The sequence below is a fragment of the Coturnix japonica genome, unplaced genomic scaffold (assembly GCF_054131305.1).
Source record: "Coturnix japonica strain WE unplaced genomic scaffold, WE-NBRP24 Scf073, whole genome shotgun sequence".
NCBI lineage: Eukaryota > Metazoa > Chordata > Aves > Galliformes > Phasianidae > Coturnix > Coturnix japonica.
The window spans coordinates 164,376-187,620 of NW_028188976.1; the positions used below are offsets into that span (position 1 = coordinate 164,376).

Sequence of the window (23,245 nt, forward strand, 5' to 3'; positions counted from 1 at the left end):
AAACTCCCCTTTTTCACCCACAAACTCCCCATTCTTGACCCCAAAATCCCCCTTTTTCACCCCAAAATCCCCATCAAAAATCCCCATTTCTGACCCCAAAATCCCCCTTTTTCACCCCAAAATCCCATTGACCCCATATCCCCTTTTCTGACCCCCAAATCCCCCTTTTTCACCCCAAAATCCCCATCAAAGATCCTCATTTCTGACCCCAAAATCCCCTTTTTTCACCCCAAAATCCCATTGACCCCAAAATCCCATTGACCCCAAAATCCCCTTTTTCACCCCAAAATCCCATTGACCCCAATAATCCCATTGACCCCAAATCCCCCTTTTTCACCCCAAAATCCCCATCAAAAATCCCCATTTCTGACCCCAAAATCCCCCTTTTTCACCCCAAAATCCCATTGACCCCAAAATCCCCTTTTTTGACCCCAAAATCCCCCTTTTTCACCCCAAAATCCCCCCATCCCAAATCCCCTTTTTCACCCCTAAAACCTCAGACCCCCAAACCCCCCCTTTCTGACCCCAAAATCCCCCTTTTTCACCCCAAACTCCCATTGACCCCAAATCCCCCTTTTTCACCCCAAAATCCCATTTTCTGACCCCAAAATCCCCATCAAAAATCCCCATTTCTGACCCCAAAATCCCCTTTTTCACCCCAAAATCCCATTGACCCCAAATCCCCTTTTCTGACCCCAAAATCCCCCCTTTTCACCCCAAAACTCCCCATTCTTGACCCCAAAATCCCCCTTTTTCACCCCAAAATCCCATTGACCCCAAATCCCCTTTTCTGACCCCAAAATCCCCCTTTTTCACCCCAAAATCCCCCTCAAAAATCCCCATTTTTGGCCCCAAACTCCCCATTCTTGACCCCAAAATCCCCCTTTTTCACCCCAAAATCCCATTGACCCCAAATCCCCTTTTTCACCCAAAATCCCCATCAAAGATCCCCATTTCTGACCCCAAAATCCTCCTTTTTCACCCCAAAATCCCATTGACCCCAAAATCCCATTGACCCCAAATCCCCCTTTTTCACCCCAAAATCCCCATTAAAGATCCCCATTTCTGACCCCAAAATCCCCCTTTTTCACCCCAAAATCCCCATCAAAAATCCCCATTTCTGACCCCAAATCCCCCTTTTTCACCCTAAAACTTCCCATTCTTGACCCCAAAATTGCCCTTTTTCACCCCAAAATCCCATTGGCCCCAAAATCCCCTTTTCTGACCCCAAAATCCCCCTTTTTCACCCCAGAATCCCCATCAAAGATCCCCATTTCTGACCCCAAAATTGCCCTTTTCACCCCAAAATCCCATTGACCCCAAATCCCCCTTTTCTGACCCCAAAATCCCCCTTTTTCACCCCAAAATCCCATTGACCCCCAAATCCCCATTTCTGACCCCAAATCCCCTTTTTTCACCCCAAAATCCCCATCAAAGATCCCCATTTCTGACCCCAGAATCCCCCTTTTTCACCCCAAAATCCCATTGACCCCAAATCCCCCTTTTTCACCCCAAAATCCCCCTCAAAAATCCCCATTTCTGACCCCAAAATCCCCCTTTTTCACCCCAAAATCCCATTGACCCCAAAATCCCCTTTTCTGACCCCAAAATCCCCCTTATTCACCCTAAAACTCCCCATTCTTGACCCCAAAATCGCCCTTTTTCACCCCAAAATCCCATTGACCCCAAAATCCCCCTTTTTCACCCCCAAAATCCCCATCAAAAATCCCCCTTTCTGACCCCAAAATCCCCCTTTTTCACCCTAAAACTCCCCATTCTTGACCCCAAAATTGCCCTTTTTCACCCCAAAATCCCATTGACCCCAAAATCCCCTTTTCTGACCCCAAAATCCCCATCAAAGATCCCCATTTCTGACCCCAAAATCACCTTTTTTCACCCCAAAATCCCATTGACCCCAAAATCCCCTTTTCTGACCCAAATCCCCCTTTTTCACCCAAAATCCCATTGACCCCAAAATGGCCCTTTTTCACCCCAAAATCCCCCTTTTTCACCCTAAAACTCCCCATTCTTGACCCCAAAATGGCCCTTTTTCACCCCAAAATCCCATTGACCCCAAATCCCCCCTTTTCACCCCAAAATCCCCATCAAAGATCCCCATTTCTTACCCCAAAATCCTCCTTTTTCACCCCAAAATCCCATTGACCCCAAATCCCCTTTTCTGACACCAAAATCCCCCTTTTTCACCCCAAAATCCCCCTCAAAAATCCCCATTTCTGACCCCAAAATCCCCCTTTTTCACCCCAAAATCCCCATCAAAAATCCCCATTTCTGACGCCAAAATCCTCCTTTTTCCCCCAAATTCCCCCCATCCCAAATCCCCTTTGTCACCCCTAAAACCTCAGACCCCAAAATCCCCCTTTTTCACCCCAAAATCCCCCTCAAAAATCCCCATTTCTGACCCCAAAATCGCCCTTTTTCACCCAAAATCCCATTGACCCCAAAATCCCCCTTTTTCACCCCAAAATCCCCATCAAAGATCCCATTTCTGACCCCAAAATCCCCCTTTTTCAACCCAAAATCCCATTGACCCCAAATCCCCTTTTCTGACCCCAAAATCCCCTTTTCTGACCCCAAAATCCCCCTTTTTCAACCCAAAATCCCCCTCAAAAATCCCCATTTCTGACCCCAAAAACCCCCTTTTTCACCCTAAAACTCCCCATTCTTGACCCCAAAATTGCCCCTTTTCACCCCAAAATCCCATTGACCCCAAATCCTCTTTTCTGACCCCCAAATCCCCCTTTTTAACCCCAAAATCCCCATCCCAAATCCACTTTTTCACCCCAAAACCCTCAGACCCTAAAATTCCCTTTTGACCCCAAAATCCCCCTCAAAAATCCCCATTTTCACCCCCAAACTCCCCATTTTTGACCCCAAAATCGCCCTTTTTCACCCCAAAATCCCCTTTTCTGACCCCAAAATCCCCCTTTTTCACCCCAAAATCCCATTGACCCCAAATCCCCCTTTCTGACCCCAAAATCCCCTTTCTGACCCCAAAATCCCCCTTTTTCACCCCAAAATCCCATTGACCCCAAAATCCCCTTTTTTCACCCCAAAATCCCATTGACCCTAAAATCCCATTTTCTGACCCCAAAATCCCCCTTTTTCACCCCAAACTCCCCATTCTTGACCCCAAAATCGCCCCTTTTCACCCCAAAATCCCATTGACCCCAAATCCCCCTTTTCTGACCCCAAAATCGCCCTTTTTCACCCCAAAATCCCCCCATCCCAAATCCCCTTTTTCACCCCAAAATCCCATTGACCCCAAAATCCCATTTTCTGACCCCAAAACCCCCTTTTTCACCCCAAAATCCCCCTCAAAAATCCCCATTTTTGGCCCCAAACTCCCCATTCTTGACCCCAAAATCGCCATTTTTCAACCCAAAATCCCATTGACCCCAAAATCCCCTTTTCTGACCCCAAAATCCCCATCAAAAATCCCCATTTCTGACCCCAAAATCCCCCTTTTTCACCCAAAATCCCATTGACCCCAAATCCCCTTTTCTGACCCCAAAATCCCCCTTTTTCACCCCCAAACTCCCCATTCTTGACCCCAAAATCGCCCTTTTTCACCCCAAAATCCCATTGACCCTAAAATCCCCCTTTTCTGACCCCAAAACCTTTTGACCCCAAATCCCCTTTTTCAACCCAAAATCCCATTGACCCCAAATCCCCCTTTTTCACCCCAAAATCCCCATCAAAGATCCCCATTTCTGACCCAAAATCCCCCTTTTTCACCCCAAAATCCCATTGACCCCAAAATCCCCTTTTCTGACCCCAAAATCACCTTTTTTCAACCCAAAATCCCATTGACCCCCAAATCCCCCTTTTCTGACCCCAAATCCCCCTTTTTCACCCCAAAACTCCCCATTCTTGACCCCAAAATGGCCCTTTTTCACCCCAAAATCCCATTGACCCCAAATCCCCTTTTTTCAACCCAAAATCCCCCTTTTCACCCCAAAATCCCATTGACCCCCAAATCCCCCTTTTCTGACCCCAAAATCCCCATTTTTCACCCCAAAATCCCCCTCAAAAATCCCCATTTCTGATCCCAAAATCCCCCTTTTTCACCCCAAAACTCCCCATTCTTGACCCCAAAATCCCCCTTTTTCACCCCAAAATCCCATTGACCCCAAAATCCCCCTTTTCTGACCCCAAAATACCCTTTTTCGACCCCAAATCTCCCCATTCTTGACCCCCAAATCCCCCTTTTTCACCCCAAAATCCCCCTAAAAAATCCCCATTTCTGACCCCAAATCCCCCTTTTTAACCCCCAAATCCCCCATCCCAAATCCCCTTTTTCACCCCAAAATCCCATTGACCCCAAAATCCCCTTTTTTGACCCCAAAATCCCCCTTTTTAACCCCAAAATCCCCCATCCCAAATCCCCCTTTTTCACCCCAAAATCCCATTGACCCCAAATCCCCTTTTCTGACCCCAAAATCCCCCTTTTTCACCCTAAAACTCCCCATTCTTGACCCTAAAATTGCCCTTTTTCACCCCAAAATCCCATTGACCCCAAATCCCCCTTTTTCACCCCAAAATCCCCATCAAAGTTCCCCATTTCTGACCCCAAAATCCCCCTTTTTCACCCCAAAATCCCCATCAAAGATCCCCATTTCTGACCCCAAAATCCCCCCTTTTCAACCCAAAATCCCATTGACCCCAAAATCCCCTTTTCTGACCCCAAATCCCCCTTTTTAACCCCAAAATCCCCCATCCCAAATCCCCTTTTTCACCCCAAAATCCCATTGACCCCAAAATCCCATTGACCCCAAATCCCCCTTTTTCACCCCAAAATCCCCATCAAAAATCCCCATTTCTGACCCCAAAATCCCCCTTTTTCACCCCAAAATCCCATTGACCCCAAAATGGCCCCTTTTCACCCCAAAATCCCCCTTTTTCACCCTAAAACTCCCCATTCTTGACCCAAAATGGCCCTTTTTCACCCCCAAAATCCCATTGACCCCAAATCCCCCCTTTTCACCCCAAAATCCCCATCAAAGATCCCCATTTCTTACCCCAAATCCTCCTTTTTCACCCCAAAATCCCATTGACCCCAAATCCCCTTTTCTGACACCAAAATCCCCCTTTTTCACCCCAAAATCCCCCTCAAAAATCCCCATTTCTGACCCCAAAATCCCCCTTTTTCACCCCAAAATCCCATTGACCCCCAAATCCCCCTTTTCTGACCCCAAAATCCCCCTTTTTCACCCCAAATCCCCCTTTTTTGACCCCAAAATCCCCTTTATGACCCCAAATCCCATTTTCTGACCCCCAAATCCTCCTTTTTCACCCCAAAAATCCCCATTCCTGATCCCAAAATCCCCCTTTTTCACCCCAAAATCCCATTGACCCCCAAATCCCCTTTTCTGACCCCAAAATCCCCCTTTTTCACCCTAAAACTTCCCATTCTTGACCCCAAAATCGCCCTTTTTTACCCCAAAATCCCCCTAAAAAATCCCCCTTTCTGACCCCAAAATCCCCCTTTTTCACCCTAAAATCCCATTGACCCCCAAATCCCCTTTTCTGACCCCAAAATCCCCCTTTTTCACCCCAAAATCCCATTTTCTGACCCCAAAATCCCCATAAAAAATCCCCATTTTGACCCCCAAATCCCCTTTTTCACCCCAAAATCCCCATCAAAGATCCTCATTTTCTGACCCCAAAATCCCCCTTTTTCACCCCAAAATCCCATTGACCCCAAAATACCCTTTTTTGACCCCAAAATCCCCCTTTTTCACCCCAAAATCCCCCCATCCCAAATCCCCTTTTTCACCCCAAAATCCCATTGACCCCAAAATCCCATTTCTGACCCCAAATCCCCTTTTTCACCCCAAAATCCCCATCAAAGATCCCCATTTCTGACCCCAAAATCCCCCTTTTTCACCCCAAAATCCCATTGACCCCAAATCCCCTTTTCTGACCCCAAAATCGCCCTTTTTCACCCCAAAATCCCCCTCAAAAATCCCATTTCTGACCCCAAAACCCTTTTTGACCACCAAATCCCCCTTTTTCACCCCAAAATCCCCCTTTATGACCCCAAAATCCGCCTTTTTCACCCCAAAATCCCATTGACCCCAAATCCCCTTTTTTCAACCCAAAATCACCCTCAAAAATCCCCATTTCTGACCCCAAAATCCCCTTTTTCAACCCAAAATCCCATTGACCCCAAAATGGCCCTTTTTCACCCCAAAATCCCCTTTTTCACCCTAAAACTCCCCATTCTTGACCCCAAAATGGCCCTTTTTCACCCCAAAATCCCATTGACCCCAAATCCCCCTTTTTCACCCCAAAATCCCCATCAAAGATCCCCATTTCTGACCCCAAAATCCCCCTTTTTCACCCCAAAATCCCATTGACCCCAAAATCCCATTGACCCCAAATCCCCTTTTCTGACCCCAAAATCCCCCCATCCCAAATCCCCTTTTTCACCCCAAAATCCCATTGACCCCAAATCCCCCCTTTTCACCCCAAAATCCCCATCAAAGATCCCCATTTCTGACCCCAAAATCCCCCTTTTTCACCCCAAAATCCCATTGACCCCCAAATCCCATTTTCTGACCCCAAAATCCTCCTTTTTCACCCCAAAACTCCCCATTCTTGACACCAAAATCCCCCTTTTTCACCCCAAAATCCCATTGACCCCAAATCCCCCTTTTTCACCCCAAAATCCCCATCAAAAATCCCCATTTCTGACCCCAAAATCCACCTTTTTCAACCCAAAATCCCATTGACCCCAAATCCCCTTTTCTGACCCCAAAATCCCCTTTTCTGACCCCCAAATCCCCCTTTTTCACCCCCAAATCCCCCCATCCCAAATCCCCTTTTTCACCCCAAAATCCCATTGACCCCAAAATCCCCCTTTTCTGACCCCAAAATTGCCCCTTTTTCACCCTAAAACTCCCCATTCTTGACCCCAAAATCGCCCTTTTTCACCCCAAAATCCCATTGACCCCAAAATCCCATTTTCTGACCCCAAAATCCCCCTTTTTCAACCCAAAATCCCCCCATCCCAAATCCCCTTTTTCACCCCAAAATCCCATTGACCCCCAAATCCCCCTTTTTCAACCCAAACTCCCCCCCCAAAATCCCACTTTTTCACCCCAAAATCCACTTTTTCACCCCAAATCCCCCCTTTCTGACCCCAAAATTGCCCCTTTTCACCCCCAAATCCCATTGACCCCAAAATCCCCTTTTCTGACCCCAAAATTGCCCTTTTTCACCCCAAATCCCCCTTTTCTGACCCCAAAATCCCCCTTTTTCACCCCAAAATCACATTGACCCCAAAATCCCATTTTCTGACCCCAAAATCCCCCTTTTTCACCCCCAAATCCCTCTCAAAAATCCCCATTTCTGACCCCAAAACCTTTTGACCCCCAAATCCCCCCTTTCTGACCCCAAAATTGCCCTTTTTCACCCCAAAATCCCATTGACCCCAAATCCCCCTTTTTCACCCCAAAATCCCCATCAAAGATCCCCATTTCTGACCCCAAAATCCCCCTTTTTCACCCCAAAATCCCATTGACCCCAAAATCCCCCTTTTTCACCCCAAAATCCCCATCAAAGATCCCCATTTCTGACCCCAAAATCCCCTTTTTTCACCCCAAAATCCCATTGACCCCAAAATCCCCTTTTCTGACCCCAAATCCCCCTTTTTCACCCCAAAATCCCCATCAAAAATCCCCATTTCTGACCCAAAATCCCCTTTTTCACCCCAAATCTCCCTTTTCTTTCTCCCTACAGGAAACGCATCAGGTTGGTGCCCCCCCCCCCCCCCCCAATTAATTAATTACCCCCTAATTAACCATTACATCAATGATCCCCCCTAATTAATGAATTAATTAATGAGTCTTAATTAACTCCCTTCATTAATTATGCATGGACTTAATTAACATAATTAATGAGCGAGGCTCCATGCATGACCCCAATTAATGCCCCTGTTAATTAATTACCCCCCTAATTAATGGTCTCCTTAATTAATTACCCCCCTAATTAATGCCCCCTTTAATTAATTACCCCCCTAATTAATGCCCCCATTAATTATCACCTTATTTCTCCCCCCTCCTTGATCTTAATTAACTTTCCCCCTTGTGCTGTCAATTAATTAACCAACTAATTAATTAATCAATTAATCTATTGGCCCCGCTTGGCATTAATTAATCTTTCCCACTTGCCGTTAATTATCCCGGCTGCGCTTTTAATTAATTAATTGCCCCCCATTGACTCCCATTGACCCCCATTGACTCCCATTGATCCCCATTGACCCCCATTGACTCCCATTGATCCCCATTGACCCCCATTAACTCTCATTGATCCCCATTGATCCCTATTAAACCCCATTGACTCCCATTGATCCCCATTGACTCTCATTGATCCCCATTGATCCCCATTGACTCCCATTGATCCCCATTGACCCCCATTGATCCCCATTGACTCCCATTGACTCCCATTGATCCCCATTAACTCTCATTGATCCCCATTGATTCCCTTTGCCCCCCATTGACTCCCATTGTTCCCCATTTACTCCCATTGACTCCCATTGACCCCCATTAACTCTCATTGATCCCCATTGATCCCCATTGAACCGCATTGACTCCCATTGACCCCATTGACTCCCATTGATCCCCATTGACTCCCATTGACTCCCATTGATCCCCATTGACTCCCATTGACCCCCATTAACTCTCATTGACCCCCATTGATTACCATTGATCCCCATTGCCCCCATTGACTCCAATTGACTCCCATTGACCCCATTGACTCCCATTGATCCCCATTGACTCCCATTGATCCCCATTGACCCCCATTGACTCCCATTGACCCCATTGACCCCAATACCCCCATTGCCCCCATTGCCCCCATTACCCCCATTGCCCCCATTGACCCCATTGACCCCATTGAACCCATTGACCCCATTGCCCCCATTACCCCCATTGCCCCCATTGACCCCATTGCCCCCATTGCCCCCATTGACCCCATTGACCCCATTGACCCCATTGACCCCATTGACCCCAATGACCCCATTGACCCCATTGACCCCATTGACCCCAATGACCCCATTGACCCCATTGACCCCATTGACCCCATTGACCCCATTGACCCCATTGCCCCCATTGACCCCAATACCCCCATTGCCCCCATTGCCCCCATTGACCCCATTGCCCCCATTGACCCCATTGCCCCCATTGCCCCCATTGACCCCATTGCCCCCATTGACCCCATTGTCCCCATTGACCCCATTGCCCCCATTGCCCCCATTGACCCCATTGCCCCCATTAACCCCATTGCCCCCATTAACCCCATTGCCCCCATTGACCCCATTGACCCCATTGACTCCCATTGACTCCCACAAACATTCATTGACCCCATTGATTCCCATTGACTCCCATTGACTCCCATTGATCCCCATTGCCCCCATTGCCCCCATTGACCCCATTGACCCCCATTAACTCTCATTGATCCCCATTGACTCCCATTGACCCCCATTGACTCCCATTGACCCCCATTAACTCTCATTGACCCCCATTAACTCTCATTGACCCCCATTGCCCCCATTGACCCCATTGACCCCATTGACCCCATTGCCCCCATTGACCCCATTGACCCCATTGACCCCAATACCCCCATTGCCCCCATTGACCCCATTGCCCCCATTGACCCCAATACCCCCATTGCCCCCATTAACCCCATTGACCCCATTTCCCCCATTGCCCCCATTGACCCCATTTCCCCCATTGCCCCCATTGACCCCATTGCCCCCATTGCCCCCATTGCCCCCATTGACCCCATTGCCCCCATTGCCCCCATTGACCCCATTACCCCCATTGACCCCATTGACCCCAATACCCCCATTGCCCCATTGACCCCATTGCCCCCATTGACCCCAATACCCCCATTGCCCCCATTGACCCCAATACCCCCATTGCCCCCATTGCCCCCATTGCCCCCATTGACCCCATTGCCCCCATTGACCCCATTGCCCCCATTGCCCCCATTGACCCCATTGCCCCCATTGACCCCATTGACTCCATTGACCCCATTGCCCCCATTGCCCCCATTGACCCCATTGACCCCATTGACCCCATTGCCCCCATTGCCCCCAATACCCCCAATGCCCCCATTCACCCCATTGACCCCATTGCCCCCATTGACCCCATTGACCCCATTGACCCCATTGCCCCCACTGCCCCCATTGCCCCCATTGCCCCCATTGCCCCCATTGCCCCCATTGCCCCCATTGACCCCAATACCCCCAATACCCCCATTGACCCCATTGACCCCATTGCCCCCATTGCCCCCATTGACCCCATTGCCCCCATTGACCCCATTGTCCCCGTTGCCCCCATTGCCCCCATTGACCCAATTGACCCCAATACCCCCAATACCCCCATTGACCCCATTGACCCCATTGACCCCATTGACCCCATTGCCCCCATTGCCCCCATTGCCCCCATTGACCCCAATACCCCCATTGACCCCATTGACCCCATAGCCTCCCCTCCCGCTTCCGTCGCTCTTCCAGCCTCCGCCTCCATTCCCGTCCCCTCCCTCCCCCCTTTGCCCCCCCCCTGACCCCTCCCCCTCCCCACAGCCCCGAACCTTCACTTCCTATTGGGGACGAAGCTCCTCCTCTTCCTCCCCCCCCCCCACCTCCACTTCCACCATCCGGCCTCGGACCGGAACCGGAAATAATGGCGGAACCGGGACCCGGAGGATCAGAACCGACACAAGGAGAACCAGAACCGGAACCGGAACCTCCATCATGGCGGACAATGGCTGACCCGGAAGTGCTCAACGCCATGGGGAAGGGGGAGATGAAGAGACAGGAAGTTATCAATGGTCAGAGCCGCCATGTTGGACCCCATTGAGCCCCATTGATCTCCATTGATCTCCATTGACCCCCATTGATTTCCATTGATTTCCATTGATCTCCATTGAGCCCCATTGACTTCCATTGATCTCCATTGACTTCCATTGATCTCCATTGACTTCCATTGATCTCCATTGACTTCCATTGACTTCCATTGACGTCCATTGACTTCCATTGACTTCCATTGATCCCTATTGACCCCCATTGACTTCCATTGATCTCCATTGACTTCCATTGACTTCCATTGACCCCCATTGACTTCCATTGATCTCCATTGACTTCCATTGATCTCCATTGACCCCCATTGACTTCCATTGATCTCCATTGACTTCCATTGATCTCCATTGATCTCCATTGACTTCAATTGACTTCCATTGATTTCCATTGACTTCCATTGACGTCCATTGACTTCCATTGACCTCCATTGACTTCCATTGACCTCCATTGACTTCCATTGACCTCCATTGACTTCCATTGACCTCTATTGACTTCCATTGATCTCCATTGACTTCCATTGATTTCCATTGATCTCCATTGACCCCCATTGACCCCCACTGACTTCCATTGATCCCCATTGACTTCCATTGACCCCCATTGACTTCCATTGACTTCCATTGATCCCCATTGACCCCCATTGAGCCCCATTGATCCCTATTGATCCCCATTGAGCCCCATTGATCCCTATTGATCCCCATTGACCCCCATTGAGCCCCATTGATCCCTATTGATCCCCATTGACCCCCATTGACCCCCATTGATCCCCATTGACCCCCATTGATCCCCATTGATCCCCATTGACTCCCATTGATCCCCATTGCCCCCCATTGATTCCCATTGATCCCCATTGACCCCCATTGATCCCCATTGACTCCCATTGATCGACTCCCATTGATCCCCATTGATCCCCATTGACTCCCATTGCCCCCTATTGATCCCCATTGACCCCCATTGACCCCCATTGACCCTCATTGACCACCATTGACCCCCACTGCCCCCCATCGACCCCCATTGCCCCCCATCAACCCCCATTGACCACCATTGACCACCATTGGCCCCCACTGCCCCCCATTGACCCCCATTGACCCCCATTGCCCCCAATGACCCCCAATGACTCCCATTGCCCCCCATTGACCCCCAATGACTCCCATTGCCCCCCATTGACTGCCAATGACTCCCATTGCCCCCCATTGACCCCCATTGACCCCCAATGACCCCCAATGACTCCCATTGCCCCCCATTGCCTCTCATCGACCCCCCATTGACCCCCAATGACTCCCATTGCCCCCCATTGACCGCCAATGACTCCCATTGCCCCCCATTGCCTCTCATCGACCCCCATTGACCCCCATTGACCCCCAATGTCTCCCATTGACTCCCACTGACCCCCATTGCCCCCCATTGCCCCCCCAGAGCTGCTGCTGACGGAGCACACCCACGTGCAGATGCTGCGGGCGCTGCTGCAGCTCTTCTACCAGCCCATGTTACGGATGGGATTCTTCCAGCAGGCAGAACTGGACACCATCTTCCCCAGCCTGGAGGACCTGCTGGACGTGCATTGTAAGGGGGGGGTCGGTGGGGGGTAATGGGGGGCAAGGGGGACCAATGGGGGTCAATGGGGTCAATGGGGTGAATGGGGGGTAGAGGGGGTCAATGGGGGTGAATTGGGGTGAATGGGGGGTAGAGGGGGTCAATGGGGGTGAATGGGGGTCGATGGGGGGCAATGGGGATCAATGGGGGGCAATGGGGGTCAATGGGGGGCAATGGGGGTCAATGGGGTCGATGGGGGGCAATGGGGGTCGATGGGGGGCATTGGGGATCAATGGGGGGCAATGGGGGGCAATGGGGATCAATGGGGGTGAACGGGGAGTGAATGGGGGGCAATGGGGATCAATGGGGGTGAATGGGGGTCTATGGGGGTGAATGGGGGGTAGAGGGTGTCAATGGAGGTCAATGGGGGGCAAGAGAGGCCAATGGGGGGCAATGGGGGTCGATGGGGGGCATTGGTGATCAATGGGGATCAATGGGGATCAATGGGTGTGAATGGGGGAAGGGGGTCAGTGGGGGTCAGTGGGAGGGAGGGGGATCAATGGGGGTGAATGGGGATCAATGGGGGTCAATGGAGGTCAATGGGGGACAAGAGAGGCCAATGGGGGTCAGTGGGGGCAATGAGGGTTGATGGGGGGCATTGGGGATCAATGGGGGTCATTGGGGATCAATGGGGGGCAATGGGGGATCAATGGGGGGCAATGGGGGTGAATGGGGGGCAAGAGAGGCCAATTGGGGTCATTGGGGGGCAATGGGGGATCAATGGGGGACAATAAGGGTCAGTGGGGGTCAGTGAGGGGCAATGGGGGGTCAATGGAGGTCAATGTGGGGCAATGTGGGTCAATGGAGGTCAATGGGGGGCAATGGGGTTCAATGGAGGTCAATGGGGGGCAAGGGGGGATCAATTGGAGGCAATGGGGGTCAATGGGGTCTATGGGGGTGAATGGGGGGTAAGGGGGTCAATGGAGGTCAGTGGGGGGAAGAGGGGGTCAATGGGGGTGAATGGGGATGAATGGGGGGCAATGGGGATCAATGGGGGTTAATGGAGGTCAATGGGGGGCAATGGGGATCAATGGGGGTGAATGGGGGGTGAATGGGGGTGAATGGGGATCAATGGGGGTCAATGGAGGTCAATGGGGGACAAGAGAGGCCAATGGGGGTCAGTGGGGGCAATGGGGGGCAATGGGGGTCGATGGGGGGCATTGGGGATCACTGGGGGGCAATGGGGATCAATGGGGGTGAATGGGGATCAATGGGGGTTAATGGAGGTCAATGGGGGGCAATGGGGATCAGTGGGGGTGAATGGGGGTCAATGGGGATCAATGGGGGTCAATGGGGATCAATGGGGATCAATGGGGGTCAATGGAGGTCAATGGGGGGCAATGGGGGTCAATGGGGGGCAAGAGAGGCCAATGGGGGGCAATGGGGGTCGATGGGGGGCATTGGTGATCAATGGGGATCAATGGGGATCAATGGGGGTCAATGGGGTCGATGGGGGTCAGTGGGGGCAATGGGGGGCAATGGGGATCAATGGGGGTCAATGGAGGTCAATGGGGGGCAAGGGGGGGCCAATGGGGGTTAGTGGGGGGCAATGGGGATCAATGAGGTTGAATGGGGGGAAGGGGGGTCAATGGGGGTGAATGGGGATCAATGGGGGTCAATGGGGTCAGTGGGAGTCAGTGGTGGGCAGGGGGGTCAATGGGAGTTAATGGGTTTCAATGGGGGTCAGTGGGGTTCAATGGCCATTTTGGGGTGATTTGGGTCCATTTTGGGGCCATTTTTGGGGTTATTTATGGCCATTTAGGGCTGTTTTGGGGCCATTTTGGGCCCTTTTAGGTCCATTTGTGGCTATTTTGGGTCCATTTGTGGCCATTTTGGGGCCATTTATGGCCATTTTGGGTCCATTTATGGCCATTTTGGGGCCATTTAGGTCCATTTTAGGGCCGTTTTGGGTCCTTTTAGGTTCATTTTGGGGTCATTTTGTGCCAATTTGAAGCTTTTTGGGGCCATTTTTGGGGTGATTTGGGGCCATTTTGGGCCATTTTAGGTCCATTTGTGGCCATTCGTGACTATTTTGGGTCCATTTGGGGCCATTTTGGGGCTATTTTGGGTCCATTTGGGGCCATTTTGGGTCCATTTATGGCCATTTTGGGGCCATTTAGGTCCATTTTAGGGCCGTTTTGGGTCCTTTTAGGTCCATTTTGGGGCCATTTTTGGGGTTATTTGTGGCCATTTAGGGCTGTTTTGGGGCCATTTTGGGCCCTTTTAGGTCCATTTGTGGCCATTCGTGACTATTTTGGGTCCATTTGGGGCCATTTTGGGTCATTTATGGCCATTTTGGGTCCATTTGGGGCCATTTTGGGTCCATTTATGGCCATTTTGGGTCCATTTGGGGCCATTTTGGGGCCATTTATGGCCATTTTGGGTCCTTTTAGGTCCATTTTGGGGTCATTTTGTTCCGATTTGAAGCCTTTTGGGGCCATTTTGGGGTGATTTGGGTCCATTTTGGGGCCATTTTTGGGGTTATTTGTGGCCATTTGTGGCCATTTGGGGCCATTTTAGGTCCATTTGTGGCCATTCGTGACTATTTTGGGTCCATTTGGGGCCATTTTAGGGCCATTTTGGTGCCATTTAGGGCCATTTTGGGACCATTTTGGGTCCATTTGGGGCCATTTTGGGTCCATTTATGGCCATTTTGGGGCAATTTGGGGCCATTTAGGTCCATTTATGGCCATTTTGGGTCCTTTTAGGTCCATTTTGGGGTCATTTTGTGCCGATTTGAAGCCTTTTGGGGCCATTTTGGGGTGATTTGGGGCCATTTTGGGGCCATTTTTGGGGTTATTTGTGGCCATTTAGGGCCATTTTGGGCCCTTTTAGGTCCATTTGTGGCTATTTTGGGTCCATTTATGGCCATTTTGGGGCCATTTAGGTCCATTTTAGGGCCGTTTTGGGTCCTTTTAGGTCCATTTTGGGGCCATTTTTGGGGTTATTTATGGCCATTTTGGGGCTGTTTTGGGTCCTTTTAGGTCCATTTTAGGTCCATTTGTGGCCATTCGTGACTATTTTGGGTCCATTTATGGCCATTTTGGGTCCATTTATGGCCATTTTGTGGCCATTTAGGTCCTTTTTAGGGCCGTTTTGGGTCCTTTTAGGTCCATTTTGGGGCCATTTTTGGGGTTATTTATGGCCATTTAGGGCCATTTTGGGCCCTTTTAGGTCCATTCGTGGCTATTTTGGGTCCATTTATGGCCATTTTGGGTCCATTTATGGCCATTTTGGTTCCATTTATGGCCATTTTGGGGCCATTTAGGTCCTTTTTAGGGCCGTTTTGGGTCATTTTAGGTCCATTTTGGGGCCATTTCTGGGGTGATTTGGGGCCATTTTGGGCCATTTTAGGTCCATTTGTGGCCATTCGTGACTATTTTGGGTCCATTTGGGTCCATTTTGGGTCCATTTATGGCCATTTTGGGGCCATTTAGGTCCTTTTTAGGGCCGTTTTGGGTCCTTTTAGGTCCATTTTGGGGCCATTTTTGGGGTTATTTGTGGCCATTTAGGGCCATTTTGGGCCCTTTTAGGTCCATTTGTGGCCATTTTGGGGCCATTTATGGCCATTTTGGGTCCTTTTAGGTCCATTTTGGGGTCATTTTGTGTCAATTTGAAGCTTTTTGGGGCCATTTTGGGGCCATTTTTGGGTTTTTTTCTGGCCATTTAGGGCCATTTTGGGCCCTTTTAGGTCCATTTGTGGCTATTTTGGGTCAATTTATGGCCATTTTGGGTCCATTTATGGCCATTTTGGGGTTATTTATGGCCATTTTGGTGCTCCCCCCCCAGCCGTGTTCCTGGAGAGCCTGAAGAAACGCCGTGAGGAGAACGGCTTCATCATCAAACACATTGGGGACCTCCTGCTGCAGCGGGTGAGCACACGCGTGTCCTTAGCGTGTCCTTAGCGTGTCCTTAGCGTGTCCTTAGTATGTTCGTAGTGTGTCTTTGGAGCATGTTTGGGGTGTCCTTAGAATGTCCTTAGTGTGTCCTTAGCGTGTCCTTAGTATGTTCTTAGTGTGTCCTTGGAGCATGTTTGGGGTGTTTTTAGAATGTCCTTAGTGTGTCCTTAGTGTGTCCTTAGTATGTTCTTAGTGTGTCCTTGGAGTGTGTTTGGGTGTCCTTAGCATGTCCTTAGCATGTCCTTAGCATGTCCTTAGCGTGTTGTTAGTGTGTTCTTAGTGTGTCCTTGCAGCATCCTCGGCCTGTCTTTAGTATGTTCTTAATTTGTCCTTAGCGTGTCCATAGCATGTACTTAGCATGTTCTTAGTGTGTCCTTGGAGTGTCCTTGGAGTGTCCTTGGTGTGTCCTTAGTGTGTTCTTAGTGTGTTCTTAGTGTGTCGTTGCAGCGTCCTCGGCCTGTCTTTAGTATGTTCTTAATTTGTCCTTAGCGTGTCCATAGCATGTCCTTAGCGTGTTCTTAGCATGTTCTTGCCATGTATATTGCAGTTTGACGGTGCTGAAGGCCGCTGGTTCCAGAAGCTGTCCTTGTTATGTCCTTAGTCTATGATAGCATAACCTTAACGTGTCATAGCCTATCATAGCATGACCTTAGCGTGTTCTTAGCATGTTCTTGCCATGTTTGCCCTCAGTTTGACGGCGCTGAAGGCTGCTGGTTCCAGAAGCTGTCCTTGTTATGTCCTTAGTCTATGATAGCATAACCTTAACGTGTCATAGCCTATCATAGCATGACCTTAGCGTGTTCTTAGCATGTTCTTGCCATGTTTGCCCTCAGTTTGACGGCGCTGAAGGCCGCTGGTTCCAGAAGCTGTCAGCGCGGTTCTGCAGCCGTCAGTCGTTCGCTTTGGAGCAGCTCAAGGCCAAACAGCGCAAGGACCCGCGGTTCTGTCACTTCGTGGCCGTGAGTCCACATGGATCCCATTGATCCCATTGATCCTATTGATCCCATTGGCCCTATTGATCCCATTGATCCTATTGATCCCATTGATCCCATTGATCCCATTGATCCTATTGATCCCATTGATCCCATTGATCGCATTGATCCTATTGATCCCATTGATCCTATTGACTCCTATTGACTCCATTGACTCCATTGACTCCACTGACCCCACTGATCCCATTGACCACATTGATCCCCATTGATCCCTATTGACTCCATTGACTCCATTGACCCCATTGATCCCATTGATCCTATTGATCCTATTGATCCTATTGATCCTATTGATCCCATTGATCCCATTGATCCCATTGATCCTATTGATCCCATTGATCCCATTGATCCTATTGATCCTATTCATCCTATTCATCCCATTGACCCCCATTGACCCCATTGATCCCCATTGACTCCATTGACCCCATTGATCCCATTGATCCCCATTGATCCCATTGATCCCCATTGACCCCCATTGACTCCAGTGATCCCATTGATCCCATTGATCCCCATTGACCCCCATTGACTCCAGTGATCCCATTGATCCCATTGATCCTATTGATCCTATTGATCCCATTGATCCCATTGGCCCTATTGATCCCATTGATCCCATTGATCCTATTGATCCCATTGATCCCATTGATCCTATTGATCCTATTGATCCCATTGATCCCATTGATCCCATTGACTCCATTGACCCCATTGATCCCCATTGACCCCTATGACCCCCATTGACCCCCACTGCCTCCATTGACCCCTATGACTCCCATTGCCCCCCATTGATCCCATTGATCCCCATTGATCCCATTGATCCCATTGATCCTATTGATCCTATTGATCCTATTCATCCCATTGACCCCCATTGACCCCATTGATCCCCATTGACCCCCATTGTCTCCCATTGATCCCCATTGAACCCCTTGATCCCCTTGACCCCCATTGATCCCATTGATCCCCATCGACCCTATTGATCCTATTGATCCCCATTGTCCCTATTGACTCCATTGACTCCATTGACCCCATTGATCCCCATTGACTCCATTGACCCCATTGACCCCCATTGACTCCAGTGATCCCATTGATTCCATTGACTCCATTGATCCCATCGACTCCATTGATCCCATTAATCCCATTGACCCCAATGTCCTTTCATTGATCCCATTGACCCCATTGATCCTATTGATCCCAATGATCCCATTGACCCCCATTGTTCCTCATTGAGCCCATTGATCCCCATTGATCCCATTGATCCCCATTGATCCCATTGATCCCATTGATCCCCATTGACTCCATTGATCCCCATTGATCCCCATTGATCCCATTGGTCCCCATTGATCCCCATTGACCCCCATTGATCCCCATTGGACCCCATTGATCCCATTGATCCCCATTGATCCCCATTGATCCCATTGACCCCATTGATCCCCATTGATCCCCATTGATCCCATTGATCCCATTGATCCCCATTGACTCCATTGATCCCCATTGATCCCCATTGATCCCCATTGACCCCCATTGTCTCCCATTGACCCTATTGATCCCATTGACCCCCACTGACCCCATGGAACCCCTTGACCCCATTGATCCCATTGATCCCATTGATCCTATTGATCCCCATTGTCCCCATTGACTCAATTGACCCCATTGATCCCCATTGACTCCATTGATCCCCATTGAACCCATTGACCCCCATTGACTCCAGTGATCCCATTGATCCCCATTGAAGCCATTGATCCCCATTGACCCCCATTGACTCCAGTGATCTCATTGATCCCCATTGATCCCATTGACCCCATTGACCCCAATACCCCCATAGCCCCCATTGACCCCAATACCCCCATTGACCCCATAACCCCCATTGACCCCAATACCCCCAATACCCCCATTGACCCTATAACCCACATTGACCCCATAGCCCCCATTGACCCCAATACCCCCATTAACCCCAATACCCCCATTAACCCCAATACCCCCATTGTCCCCAATGCCCCCATTGACCCCATAGCCTCCATTGACCCCAATACCCCCATTGACCCCATTGACCCTATAACCCCCACTGACCCCATAGCCCCCAATACCCCCATTGCCCCAATACCCCCAATACCCCCATTGACCCCCATTGCCCCAATACCCCCAATACCCCCATTGACCCCCATTGACCCCAATACCCCCATTGACCCCAATACCCCCATAGACCCTATAACCCCCCCTGACCCCATAACCCCCCTGTATTAGGATGCCGAGGCCCAGCCCCGCTGTCGCCGGCTGCAGTTGAAGGACATGATCCCCATTGAGATGCAGCGACTCACCAAATACCCGCTGCTGCTGCACAGCATCACTGCCTGCACCGGTACCTACACACCCTATAGGGCCATAGAGACCCTATGGGGCCATAGAGACCCTATGGGGTCCCTACTGTGTCCCTATAGCCCCTATGGGGCCCTATAGACCCTATAGGGCCCTATAGACCCTATGGGGTCCCTACTGTGTCCCTATAACCCCTATGGGGCCCTATAGACCCTATGGGGCCATATAGACCCTATGGGGTCCCTGCTGTGTCCCTATAACCCCTCTGGGGCCCTATAGACCCTATGAGGCCATATAGATCCTATAGGGCCATATAGACTCTATGGGGTCCCTATTGATCATATGGGGCCATAGAGACCCTATGGGGCCATAGAGACCCTATGGGGTCCCTACTGTGTCCCTATAACCCCTATGGGGCCCTATAGACCCTATGGGGTCCCTACTGTGTCCCTATAACCCCTATAGGGCCATATAGATCCTATAGGGCCATAGAGACCCTATGGGGCTATATAGACCCTATGGGGCCATATAGACCCTATGGGGTCCCTACTGTGTCCCTATAACCCCTATGGGGCCCTATAGACCCTATGGGGTCCCTACTGTGTCCCTATAACCTCTATGGGGCCCTATAGACCCTATAGGGCCATAGAGACCCTATGGGGCTATATAGACCCTATAGGGCCATAGAGACCCTATGGGGCCATAGAGACCCTATGGGGTCCCTATTGACCATATGGGGCCATATAGACCCTATGGGGCCATATAGATCCTATAGGGCCATATAGACTCTATGGGGTCCCTATTGATCATATGGGGCCATAGAGACCCTATGGTTCTATATAGACCCTATGGGGCCATAGAGACCCTATAGGGCCATATAGACCCTATGGGGCCACAGAGACCCTATAGGGTCATATAGACTCTATGGGGTCCCTATTGACCATATGGGGCCATATAGACCCTATAGGGCCATATAGACCCTATAGGGCCATATAGACTCTATGGGGTCCCTATTGATCATATGGGGCCATATAGACCCTATAGGGCCATATAGACCCTATGGGGTCCCTACTGTGTCCCTATAACCCCTATGGGGCCCCTACTGTGTCCCTATAACCCCTATGGGGCCCTATAGACCCTATGGGGTCCCTGCTGTGTCCCTATAACCCCTATAGGGCCATAGAGACCCTATAGGGCCATAGAGACCCTATAGGGCCATAGAGATCCTATGGGGTCCCTGCTGTGTCCCTATAACCCCTATGGGGCCCTATAGACCCTATGGGGTCCCTACTGTGTCCCTATAACCCCTATGGGGCCCTATAGACCCTATGGGGCCATATAGATCCTATAGGGCCATATAGACCCTATGGGGCCATATAGACCCTATAGGGCCATATAGACCCTGTAGGGCCATAGATACCCTATAGGGCCATATAGACTCTATGGGGTCCCTATTGATCACATGGGGCCATAGAGACCCTATGGGGTCCCTATTGACCATATGGGGCCATATAGACCCTATGGGGCCATAGAGACCCTATGGGGTCCCTATTGACCATATGGGGCCATATAGACCCTATGGGGCCATATAGACTCTATGGGGTCCCTATTGATCATATGGGGCCATATAGACCCTATGGGGCCATAGAGACCCTATGGGGCTATATAGACCCTATGGGGCCATAGAGACCCTATGGGGTCCCTATTGACCATATGGGGCCATATAGACCCTATGGGGCCATATAGACCCTATGGGGCTATATAGACCCTATAGGGCCATATAGACCCTATAGGGCCATATAGACCCTATGGGGTCCCTACTGTGTCCCTATAACCCCTATGGGGCCCTATAGACCCTATGGGGCCCTATAGACCCTATGGGGCCATATAGATCCTATAGGGCCATATAGACCCTATAGGGCCATAGAGACCCTATGGGGTCCCTACTGTGTCCCTATAACCCCTATGGGGCCCTATAGACCCTATGGTGACACCATATCCCCATTGTGTCCCTATAACCCCTATAGGGCCATATAGATCCTATGGGGTCCTATAGACCCTATGGGGTCCCTATTGACTATATAGGCCCCTATAGACCCTGTGGGGTCCCCATTGTGTACCTATAAACCCTTATAGGGTCCCCATTGTGCCCCCCATTGACCCCATTGCCCCCATTGACTCCATTAACCCCATTGACCCCATTGTCCCCATTAACCCCATTGACCCCATTGTCCCCATTAACCCCATTGACCCCATTGATCCCATTGCCCCCATTGACCCCATTGCCCCCATTGCCCCCATTGACCCTATTGTCCCCATTGACCCCATTGTCCCCATTAACCCCATTGACCCTATTGACCCCATTGCCCCCATTGACCCCATTGACCCCATTAACCCCATTAACCCCATTGACCCCATTGACTCTATTGACCTCATTAACCCCATTGACCCCATTACCCCCATTGTCCCCATTAACCCCATTGACCCCATTGACTCTATTGACCCCATTGACCCTATTGACCCTATAAACCCCATTGACCCTATAAACCCTATTGACCCTATTGACCCTATAAACCCCATTGACCCTATTGACCCTATAAACCCCATTGCCCCCATTGCCCCCATTGGCCCCATTGTCCCCATTAACCCCATTGACCCCATTGTCCCCATTAACCCCATTGACCCCATTGACTCTATTGACCTCATTAACCCCATAGACCCTATTGCCCCCATTGACCCCATTAACCCCATTGACCCTATTGACCCTATTGACCCCATTGACCCTATTGTCCCCATTCACCCCATTGACCCCAATACCCCCATTGACCCTATAAACCCTATTGACCCTATTGACCCTATAAACCCCAGATGAGGCGGAGGAACGTTCCCGTGTCCAGCAGGCGACCGAATGCTGCAGGGAAATCCTAAATCACGTCAACCAGGAGGTTCGGGATATGGAGAATCTGATGGTACGACCCCAAATGACCCTAAATGACCCTAAATGGACCCTAAAATGGCCCTAAATGGCCTTAAATGACCCTAAATGGACCCTAAAATGGCCCTAAATGGCCTTAAATGACCCTAAATGGACCTAAATGGCCCCTAAATGGACCCTAAATGGACCCAAATGGACCCTAAATGGCCCTAAATGACCCTAAATGGACCTAAATGACCCTAAAATGGACCTAAATGACCCTAAATGACCCTAAATGGACCCTAAATGGACCCTAAATGACCCTAAATGAACCCTAAATGGACCTAAATGACCCTAAATGGACCTAAATGGACCCTAAATGGACCTAAATGGACCCTAAATGGACCTAAATGGACCCTAAATGGACCTAAATAGCCCCAAAACGGCCCTAAATGACCCTAAAATGGCCCTAAATGGCCTTAAATGGACCCTAAATGGACCCTAAATGGCCCTAAATGGACCCTAAATGGACTTAAATGGACCCTAAATGGACCCTAAATGGACCTAAATGGACCTAAATGGCCCTAAATGGACCTAAATGGACCCTAAATGGACCCTAAATGACCCTAAATGGACCTAAATGGACCCTAAATGACCC

The 23,245-nt window shown here is 50.2% G+C and overlaps 1 protein-coding gene across 1 annotated transcript in view; it reads left to right on the top strand.

Moving 5' to 3' along the window:
* ARHGEF1 (Rho guanine nucleotide exchange factor 1) overlaps nt 1-23,245 on the top strand; it is an 80,833-nt gene that overhangs the window by 23,411 nt on the left and 34,177 nt on the right. The window contains exons 13-18 of the mRNA XM_085534002.1: nt 10,613-10,860; nt 12,302-12,448; nt 16,268-16,350; nt 17,211-17,336; nt 19,602-19,716; nt 22,542-22,642. Coding sequence (XP_085390128.1) covers nt 10,613-10,860; nt 12,302-12,448; nt 16,268-16,350; nt 17,211-17,336; nt 19,602-19,716; nt 22,542-22,642 — 820 coding nt within the window. The remainder of the gene's footprint in view (nt 1-10,612; nt 10,861-12,301; nt 12,449-16,267; nt 16,351-17,210; nt 17,337-19,601; nt 19,717-22,541; nt 22,643-23,245) is intronic.